This window comes from Apium graveolens, chromosome 10 (genome assembly GCF_009905375.1).
Source record: "Apium graveolens cultivar Ventura chromosome 10, ASM990537v1, whole genome shotgun sequence".
NCBI classification, from domain to species: domain Eukaryota; kingdom Viridiplantae; phylum Streptophyta; class Magnoliopsida; order Apiales; family Apiaceae; genus Apium; species Apium graveolens.
Window position 1 is genome coordinate 223,641,876 of NC_133656.1, and position 11,344 is coordinate 223,653,219.

General features: G+C 31.7%; 1 protein-coding gene across 2 annotated transcripts; it reads right to left on the reverse strand.

Moving 5' to 3' along the window:
* Positions 1-1,509: 1,509 nt before the first annotated feature.
* LOC141693903 (uncharacterized) lies at positions 1,510-8,054 on the reverse strand. 2 transcript variants are annotated; one of them, XM_074499088.1, is made up of 7 exons: positions 7,937-8,054; positions 5,381-5,500; positions 5,083-5,119; positions 3,414-3,487; positions 3,232-3,325; positions 3,034-3,116; positions 1,510-2,044 (listed from the first exon to the last, which is right to left on the reverse strand). In XM_074499088.1, exons 2-7 carry the CDS (start codon positions 5,450-5,452, stop codon positions 1,877-1,879), a joined length of 528 nt encoding a protein of 175 aa, XP_074355189.1. In that variant the 5' UTR covers positions 5,453-5,500; positions 7,937-8,054; the 3' UTR covers positions 1,510-1,876. The 2 variants fall into 2 exon arrangements, with proteins under 2 accessions (XP_074355189.1, XP_074355191.1); XM_074499090.1 differs by having other exon boundaries at positions 1,510-2,057.
* Positions 8,055-11,344: the final 3,290 nt, after the last annotated feature.

Genomic DNA, 11,344 nt, shown 5'->3' on the forward strand with positions numbered 1-11,344 from the left:
TATTCTATAAAATTATAATGACAATAATCACGAGAAATAGCAGGGACCTAAAAGACTTCTCAAAACTATTTTCAAATGCCATGTGGAAAGGATTTGTTTCATACTTTTCTTAATAATAATATGAATTTCGCATATATTCATATGCGTTCATAAATTAATATACGACAAATTTTGCGTTCACAAATTAATATATGATAAATTTTACATTATATTAATATTTAAAATAAATTTGAGACACGTAACACTGCTATAATTCAATCATTTGTAAGATAAAATGAGAATATGCATTATTTAGTGGAGTAGAGACGACGAGCTTGTTTATGAAACTTTAAAATAAGTAATTTATCACTTAAAATAAATAAATAACTTACAAATTATAAGTATATAAATATTTATAAGTTACATAAGTTTTTAGATATTTTACATATAAGTCTAAATATTTTTTTATTTAAATAAACTAAAATAAATAACTTTTAAATATAATTATCTAATTTATAAATTTTAAATTAAATTAACATTTAAAAATATATATTTTAAAATTACAGTTAATAAAAAGTAAAAAAATATATTGGTATAAATATTTTTACCTTACCAACTTATAAGTTATAAATTCGGAGAATCGACAAATACTTCTCAATAAATTAATGTCAAATCATGATTAGCTTATAAGTTTGCAAATAAACAGACCCAACATCTTGGTTGGTGAGAGTACAGAATTAAATTAATGGGGATGGATAATTGCAGCTGCAGGTAGGATAAGGTTTAATAATCCTCCACTTTAGCCAACCACAACACCCATTCCCCAAAAGTAGCCGCTGATAGTCTCAAGCAACATGTTGAATTTATTACTACCAGCTATATTATTTTATTATTTTATTACATGTTATTATTATATATGTTATTATTACTAATATTAGTCTATTATATTATCAAAAGTTTCATGTGACACAGCCTGAGCTTAGGTGTCCAGTTCAGGATAAGAATGAAATATATTATATTATTATCTTACCTTTCCCAACAATTTCTAAGGTTCATCTATATATATCACCCCATAAATTTAATGCCGAAAATTCTTATAATTATTTTTTTGCAAAGAGTTACATATTATTATATTTCTTCTTTTACTTATTTTTGTTTTTCTAGCTGATTATCGAGTTTTAACATTATGAATGAATAGGAGAAAAATATTTATCATTTCAAGTCAAATCTATTAATATACATTTTCTTCCAGAATATCAGTAACTTGCCCCCTACGTAACAGTTCCTTTTTCAGACTTTTTTATATAATTTATACATATATGTTTCATTAGTTGATCACTTTTGACTCAAAACTCTCTACATGACAAACTTACTCGCGACATTGAAAAGTTTCCGTATGTACCTGTTTACGAGAGTTCAGTCTATTTATTCATTTATGTCCTAATAAATTATTCCAGGAGGCTAAACATAAATTCATAACTGCATTAGTATAATATTCTAAATATATTACTGCTTTCTAAAGCGACGGAATGGGGTAAAAGTTCTATAAATCCAAAATAGACTGATAAACTTGAAAATAACTGACCAAAATTCTGATGGATTGATTGATTGATTACTAAGATTTACTCTGGAAAGTTCCATAGTAGTACACCACAAATATGCCTTACCTAACCTCCTCCACCAAGACGGCAGCACCTGTACTCAATCAAACAATCAAAGCAGCCAAGTCTACTCTCAACACTGGCCAAGGTTTTACATCCACGGCAAGTTTTAAGCTTGAACTCTAACTAATGAAACTAGGCTCGCATTAAGCTTTGCAGTCTCATACTTCAAGTAGATCATATAGTACTTGCAGCCTAAACTCCAAACACCAAATTAATATGCATTTCACCGGTGCCTAGTGGACATGCTTATCCAGAAATGCCTGGGCTAGATTGCTGAAGCTCACGCTAACTGAACCAGCTGCAGAGTACCTTTTGATGATTTCCACCACTTCTGGCTTCAAGATCTCTTCCCGGTTGGATTCATTACATATATAATATAGAGCCGTGATAGCATAGTTCACCTATAAAATCAACCTATGACATTAAACCATTAAGCCCCTGCCACTCATGTTAAAAGATCATATATTAAGATATTTAGTTCCACAATATATCAGAAACAAATGAGAAGTAGAGGTGCACACAGTATTATCTGAAAGTCAGATCAAAGATACACAACTTGACTCCTTGGACATGTGGTTCAAGCCATGTTTACCACAAGGACCGTCAAACCAAGACATGGTCAATTTAATGTTTTTGATGACCGAAACGTGTGCCATTAAATATACGGACTCCTTAGATTAATACATATATTCTATCTACCAAATAAGTTAAAAGGGAGTATAATTTAGTTTCACTTCATATTATCTGAGCTTTTCAATTTTCAATTGTGTATGCAACAAGCTTACAAGTCTTATAATATGATTCCTGCTTGTGGGGGAAAACTCGGGTAAATATGCAGCTATTACTAGTTGGTCTTTCCATATAATAGTATTTTTTTTTATCTAATTCATAATTTTATTGTTTGGGACTTGACCTATAAACTATTATGTTCACCTTTAAGCATATTTATTTCTCTGCCTATATACTATATACTATAATACTATTCCTCTTCCTAGTTAGTTCTGGTCTTGTATACAATCATGTAACATATTAGACACAGTAATGTTATAGACAACAGATGTTTAATTATAGAAGAGAGTAGCGATAATGTTATTAATAGGCTAATCATTGTATTTCGTGCAAAGAAAAAACTCATCGTCCTGACTCCTGAGTACTGACTATGGAGCCAAACTTAGGTACCGTTTCGATCATGAGATTCCAACTCAGTTAATGGGAATGGGAATGAGATTCTAATACATTTTTGTACTAAAATCTCATTTCTATTCTTGTTAACTGGGCTGAAATCTCATGATCCAAATGGACCCCTTGTATGTTAACCTTTTCACAGAAACAACTGTAAGAATGAAAAAAGTTAAATATATATATATAAGAACCAGAATAAAGCCCTTACAGTATTTCTGACAGGACTTGATAAACATTCGATAATTAGTGGAATTCCATTGTAATGAGTTATTACTGCTGCATTTGCTGGATCTGTACAGAACCTCTCATAAGGTAAGTATAAATTTGGTATTGAGAATTCACTATCTATAGGAAAACTAAGTTTTTGAAACAAGGGAGAAAAGAGTGACTAAAGTCATCAAGTTACCAACACAAGAATTGCAAAGGCCACCAACACCAAACTCTACAAGCTTCTCATTGGGCTCTGTGGTGCAGTCTAGGAAAAGTTCCAGAACATTGAGCTGTAAAATCATAAAAATTAGATTATGCCACAGAAACAAAAGAAATCGATTAAATCCAAGCAAATCACTGCATATATATAGGTCTAACCTGGCGTAAAAAGGTATAGTTGTAAGGATCATATGCAAAGTTTGCTAAATTGGCAGCAATTTTTTCTTTCGTCTCTGTCATTAGAAGAGTATATCAAAACATTAATTGGTCACACACTCACACTTCACAGAGATTGAATATGACGAGAATCACAAGTTTACTACTTTTGCTGCTGCACTCAAATTATTACATGCAGAATAATGCTTTGCAACAAGCAACAATTTGTAAAATGATTCCCAATAAGCTCTAGCTACAAAGAATGCATTGCAAGAAGCAACAATTTGTAAATGAAACCAATGAGCTGCTCATTTAATGAACAAAATCATGGTCATAGTATAAGGCCTAACACATCTTGTGCAACTTTCAGTGAAAACGCAATAAGGCATAAAAGTCAGCATCGGGGACTAAAGGGTGCAATCAGTCCAGAAGGATGGAGAGACCGGGGACATGACTTCACATGCTGTATATATGCATGGTGGAAAAAGTGAAAGTTTGCCAGTTCCCACAAAGCTTTGTGCAACGACTTAGCCGTAAATAATTTAATTCTGTGCAACGACCGAAATCCGTTAAACAAAACAGTAAAAATAATATAATATAATATATGGGTAAAATTGTTGAATAATCAAGAAGGCACATCCATGAAATTTGGAAATCCAGCGGACTTGTGGTTCCATGTTGGACAAATTACCAAATGAGGTCTTTTAGGCAGTGCAAGAGGTCATGGATGTACAAATAAAGTATTTGAGAGAAATTTATGGTGGCTTGGCTACGTCTGCAAGTGACACAATAGAGTATCACTGAGGAGGGTGCCGACTGCCGAGTGTATCGATCGAAGGAGTAAGGAAGAGGGTGTTTATTGTACAGGTCGATGAAGTGAGGAAGACAGGAAGTATTATAAGAATTTTAAATGTTTTGTAGCCTAATATAAGTGTCCTCGAGTGGAGGAAGCAAGGGAGGATTAGGATTTAGGGGGTTTTCACAGAGAACTCTCGCAAGAGAACAACTCAATATCAATTTCAATAAAAATAATCTCTCCCAATTTACAAAGATTAAATCCATATATATATATATAATAATTCACTTTCTAATTAAATTATAACTCTAAAAGATATATAAATCAATAATTAAATACTTAAACATATTCTACAATATCCTAATAAATGGGCTTCCAAAGCCTATTGTACTGCTCCCAAATACTTTCTTTGGGTCTGCATCATCGAGTGTCTGACACGGGTACTCTAGAAAAAATGAAGAGTCGTGGCAACTGAGTTTTTATCAATGTATAGAATTTTTATCAGGCAAATTAGAAGCCGGGACTACAAAGTTTTATATCAATTTCTAGAGTTTTTACAAATTTTTGTTCCCTATCAATTAATAACCTTTTAAGAGAAATCACATTTAGAGCATAAGAAACCAAGGGAGAAAAAATTAAACTCCTCAAACTAATGCTATAAAAATAAAGCAGAGAACTGAACTCACTGATAACCATTTCGAAATTATTTAAACTTGTACATAGTCCCCTAATTGATGAATACATAAAACACTACAAAAAAAATTCTGCTTGTTACTCCTTCATTAACTGCTGACGGAAATCTCAGACTAAAGATTCAACATTAAATTTCTAGAATCAAGATTATTGATTGGGGGAATATGAACTGACAGAAAATACCTTCACTTGAAGCATTCTGAAACTGAGTCACCAATTCCTATTTAGAAAAGAACCAGAAAATGGTGTTGGTGAAACATATGAACTACCATTTATAAAATATATTCAAAAGGAAATATACGGTTTTAAACATACAAGAAAAAATTCTTAACTTTTCTCTTTTCTATTACTTTACAAATTACAGTCGCCACACATACTGCATGCATATCATTTCTTAGAAATCAAAGAAGGGAACCTCGACTTTATCTGACAAGGTAAAAAAGCATTAAATAATTTAATAGCAAGGCTTCACGAAGCATGCCTGAAGGTATTGCACTCTTGGAGTTCCATATTTTCCGGTACGCTCTTCTTGTCTCTGATTATTAGTAAACATATAATCTTCCGACAAGATGAAAAGCCAGCTAATTTCAACAATTTTTCCCTGATGAAAAAAGACATAATCTTGACTTTATTAATTGACTGGGATTGTATCAATGTTAACTAATAACTGAAAAAATAACAGTTTGGAATTGCAGACAAACATCTTAAAATAATATGCCAGCCGCAGACAACCGAAGAAAGTATTGAACGAACTTGATAGCATCAAGCCTTTACCTTCTTGTCAGTGCACAAATTGCACCTGTGATCTCACACAACTTCTAAAGAGTAAAGATACAGCAGAATCAAAGATTGATGTTGCTCCTAATGAATTTCTCAGTCAATATGCTAATGTCAAATGAAACAAACTTAATTTCCTTAAGCATACATAATGCTGAAGCAAGTGCGAAGACAAAGGAAAATCACTAAAAGTTTAAATTTATTGACCGACACTGTGGCTTTTGCAGCAGATAGAACATCATATGATGACAGATAAACCTCTTTCCAGATCAACATAAGGATCCATTCAAAAGTGCCCCTCGTACTGTTTTAGGAAGTTCTCAACAAACGAAAAATTCTGGTTCTAGGGATATTTATGTAACATTTACAAAAATCCAGGTCATAGCACTGAGAGATGCTTTTAATTCCATGGTTATCCACGTGGCTACTAGAGCAGACAAAGATATATGCTGCTTATGCTGCAGGAAAGGAGTTTTGTTGAGTTAAATCATATGGCTTCAAACATCACTTTGGACTAGAGATGCACAAAAAACCCGGGCCCGAAAATCTGGTCCAGCCCCACCTGGTCAAAACCCAGTCATGCCCGGCCCGGGCTTAGGGCCTCGACGGGCCTTATATTTTTAGGTAAAGCCCGGCCCGGCTTGGTTGAAAGCCCAGGCTTCGTCCCGGCCCAGTCTTTGGCCCGTCCCGGTTAAAATCTGATTATTCTAATATATTTTCTTATATATTTATGTTTTCACATTTACTATAAATATATAAATAATACTTTAGGCACATATATATTTCCATATTTGTGACTAATAATAACATTTATATACTTTATTGTATGATTAATGAAAGAAGATATAGTAAGTACATTGTATATATTTGGATAATATTTATAAAATGTATTATTCTATACACATGTTCATTTCTGGTCGCACTTAAATATTTTCAATGAAGTAGTGTTTTCATAAAATATTCCATGCAAACTAATACATTTTTTCAATGATCTAGTTGCTATATATAGTCTTCGAAATCTCTAATAAAACCCGATTCGATTTAAATTAGAAAAAGCCCGGCCCGATTTGATCCGGCCCGAAAAAAAAGCCCGAGGGCTTAAACGGGCTCTGAAATTTCTCGGAAGCCCGGTCCGGCCCGATCAAAACCCGGTTTGGTGGGCCTTTTGTGCATCTCTACTTTGGACCAATAAAATCATCTCATCTATATGCTAACATTAAGCAGAAGGACCAAGCTAGTATATATTCTGGCAACGGAAGTGATACTGTCATTGTTGTTCTAAACTCCTGATAATGAGCACAACCATGCAACATTTATCCAAAGGGTTAACAAGGTTTTAAATCTACTCATCCAGAAAATACCAATTTCTAGAAATTTAGTATTATATGTAAAACATTTTTCCATCCATATTTATTCAGCATTTCCTCAAACACCAGAGCCATTATATTTACCAATTCATAACGTCTTTGTTGCACATACATCACAACTTATCGAGCCGGTTTCTAACTAAAAGAATGTCACCAATCTAATTTAGTGAATTCCATGAACCTTGAACTTCTAGCGTTCAAAAGGAACAATACATTTTACTTAGTAACTTTACCCTAAGGAAAAAAGCTAAAATGCTACCAGCGGTTCACAAGAGAAATCTCGAGCCAGATGGTACTACTGAAAGATACAAAGCTAGACTTGTGGAGATGATTTATACATATTTGAATTGGCTTTTAGCAAACATTTTCACGAGTTATATAGATGATAACTATTAGAAGCATCATTTCCCTGGCTACTAGTAGAATCTGAATGCTCTTTCAAGTTGATGTAAATGATGCATTTCTTGATGGTGTTACTTACATAGGCTACACCAAATGGCTATAAACTATGGTACTAATAGTTTAAGGCACTTAAAGCTCTTTCTATCGGAGCGGTTCATTCCTATGTGGTTGTGGACTGGTTTACTTTTGTAATATGTATGTACACAAACACATACAAATATAAACCATTAAACATAATAAAACGATGGATATTAAACATGAAAATCACTGTATAAAGAGTAGATATTATTATACATGAGATATCTGAACATTACAACAATGATCAATTCTCTTGTACTTGCTTTCATTGTGAAATTTCATCAAACAGTTACTATGCCATTAGGAAAACAACAAATAATTCATTAAAAATCAGCACGAACAAAAACTAACAAACAAAATAAAAGGAAAAAGAAGCTAGAAATATAAAAAAGAACTGGGGATTATAAAAATACCTTGGGGACGGAGACTTGGTATTGAGCTCCGGAGGCCTTTGACAATTTTTTTAATTGATTTGAAAAGAACCCGGGAGCAATGTGGTCTACCAGGCTGTTTAGTTGATTTATTTAATTTGGTTTATCAAAAAATAGGCTAAATAAAATTTCGGAGACCGAAGTTATAAATAATCTACCGATCAAAGGGACATGTTGCCGGTAAATATTATAAAATATTAATGACTAGTAATTTAATATATGATTTTGAATTTTAACTCCAATAATATTTTTTATCTTGGTTTCTTATTATTACAATAATAATAAATTTAAATTTTTTATTGATAAAAATGATATAAGGGATGATTTGTGATTTTTTAAATACAAGGTACGAGAGAAATGTCTTATCGGTCGTTTAATTCAGAATACGGTATGGGTTTGGAATAGGTAATCGGGTTAGTCTGGTATAGGGGTACGAGGTTAATGAATCATTCCTATACAATGTGTTTCGGTGCTCGAATGAAATGTATTTGATTTAAATATTTTTCATTCAGTGATTAAATTAAACTTTTATATATTGCATATGTCGAATTTAAATTAGTTATACAACTTACAAACAAAAAAAATTAAATGTAAGTGATTAAAAAATTAAAATTTTAATATTCATTTATAACTTTAAAACAAATAAAATAAAATATTATTAATTTGTATTAAATTAAAATAAGCTTAACTTATTTAAGATTAAACAACATGATATTTAAAATATATGTTTTAAGATTGTATTTAACTTTATAAAGGGAAAATGAATTTTTTCTTCGCCCAACTTATTGTGTGTTTAGAAACTTACCACTCAACTATAAGTTTTTTTGTTTTACTCACTAATGTTAGGTTCCGATTTTTTTTAGTCATTAACGTTAGGTTCGGATTTGATTATTAGTATTTTGTCAATTTTCAACAGTATTATTAAAATATAATGATAACCAGTACAAAAAGTGTCATATGTGTCTTATAAGAAAGCTTATATATGTTTGAGTTTACTAGATGGAGTCGTATAATGTCTGAATTATATATGTATTTTATAGGAAGGACGCATATTATTTTAAACATCTGATCAGAACATATGTATATACATTGTAAACAGACGTATAAAATCTGTTCATATACGTCTGTTACTTTTTAAGTGGAGTACTAAGCTCAAAATCAAATTTAATAGGAAGAGGCGTCCCAATCCGTACTAAAATTATTGGGAAATAAAAAAAATAAAAAATTCAATATAATCAAATTAGCAAACTGATTATAAAGTACTAAAAACATTAAAAAATTACATATCAATATTTTACCAAACGACACTTTCAAAAACCAAATGAAATCACTAATCACAACTCCTTCATGCAACTCTTACCGACCCAAAATCAAAACTATAAACACATCCACTCTAATAGAATTATGAAACAAGTATATATATAAACACAAAAATAGAATAATGTTATAATAATGTGAATTTGGTATGAAATCAAACAACTCTCACAACATATTTTTCTTACAAACATAGTTTTATAACTTATTTTTAAGATTTTTTTTTATATAAAAATTTAAATGTTAAATTATTATTTAGAAGAAAAAAATATAAAATAATTCATGAAACTACATCTTTTAGGCGCCTTAAAATGTTTGTCAAACTCTCATCACCAAGGTAAACATCTTGGGGGACATACGGAGTACTATATATAAAGATATAGACATATATCGAATCATTAAAATATTACAGACTACCATAATATTTAATAATGCTACAAAAAATTGACATAATGCTAATAATCAAATCCGAACCTAACATTAGTGACTAAAAACAAATATGAACCTAATATTAGTGAGCAAAAGAAAACAAATAATAGTTGAATGGTAAGTTCCTAAAAACACGATAAGTTAGGTGACGAAAAAATTCATTTTCCCCTTTATAAATAAAAATAAAACAATGAAATTGAATTTGATACCTCATACCCCTCTCCGCTCTCTCGAACCCAACTCTCCACTAAACTATGAAATCTGATTTCAGATTGGTATCAAGAATGAGTATCAGATTTTTAAAACAGTAAACTAAACAACAGGTATAAGTTCGGAATGCACGAAACTCATACATGATACTAGAAAGTATGAAACCAAACGACTTTTTAGTGATATAAGAAACCACTAAGATACTATTGGAGTACAATTTTATATCATATTTCTTATATTTAGACTTAAGAGAATGTCTAAGTAAGTTGTGGGACTTGCTTTAGGAGCGTATGCACCGGCCCTTGTATTTCATTCAGCAGCCGTATCAATGGACCAAACAAGAGGTGCTTGTTTTTTGCTGCCATAATTTGTTAAAGCTCCATTGATTTGAACCCACATTTTTTTCCTGTACAATCTTGATAACAGCTATATATATTTAGTCATTTATTGTTATAAAATTAGTAAGGGTAAAGTATACTGTTATAAATAATAATTTATGAATTGATAGAGTTGAACGGGTATATAAAAACCGAGAAAAAAAGTCAATTTTAAGTGAATAGTACCCAATTACGTTGATGGGTGCATATGCTCTAAGATTCTTGAACTTGTATTGGATTCTCTAATATTTGCTCCAAGTTATTGTTCATCTGTTATTAGTTGCTCTTATTCTATCTATTTGTTTGTGATATAGAATGGAAACACCTACAAATGTTGGTTAATCAACTGCATCAGATTCGGAGTCTGTAGAAACTATAGCTGCAACAAATTATAGTGGTAAGGTTATTGATGTCGGCTGCAATCTGGAACATTGGTCGCTGGTAAAACAAACTAGTAAAGTGCAATTTGTGTGGCAGAGAAGTTTAAGTAGGTGTTAATTGTTTGAAACAACAGATAGCTCATATTAGAGGAAATGTGGCACCTTGCCATAAAAATACACCTTTGGACCAAGATATATGCAAGACGGCTAAAGCTGGGATCAAAAGGAAAATTGAGAACAAAAGTATTCAAGAATTGAGAGAAGCTACAGGGGATGATATAGTCATATAGATATAGTTGATGCAAAAGGTGTTGCAAATAAATCACACTTACTTGGACCTTTGGATGAATATGCAAGACCAATATAGCCTAAAGATTGGACTATCGATGCAATTTTCGAGGACGACTAATGTTGTTCATGCATACTTAGCTCGTGGGTGTCTGAATCTAGTGTCCCATTTAATACCATTAACAAATGAGGTATTTCTTAGATTTGTTGAGGCTGTTGGTAGGTAGATTTGGCCCTGGATACATGCCACCTAGTCAATGCAAGAGCCTTTATTAAAGGATCAAGAATAGGAATGGAATGAAAATGGTTGTTCCATCATGACGGATGCTTGGTCAGATGAAAAAGTAGTATTATGAACACGTGTGTCAAATTGTCAATTGCAAACTTGGCAG

Excerpts from the sequence above, each read along its gene's own strand:
- LOC141693903 (XM_074499088.1), bottom strand. The coding sequence starts at position 5,452 with ATGTTTACTAATAATCAGAGACAAGAAGAGCGTACCGGAAAATATGGA. Across the intron at positions 3,117-3,231 it reads CCTTTGCAATTCTTGTGTTG|ATCCAGCAAATGCAGCAGTA; the intron begins GTAACTTGATGA and ends GGTTCTGTACAG. Across the intron at positions 2,045-3,033 it reads CAAGTCCTGTCAGAAATACT|GTGAACTATGCTATCACGGC; the intron begins GTAAGGGCTTTA and ends TTGATTTTATAG.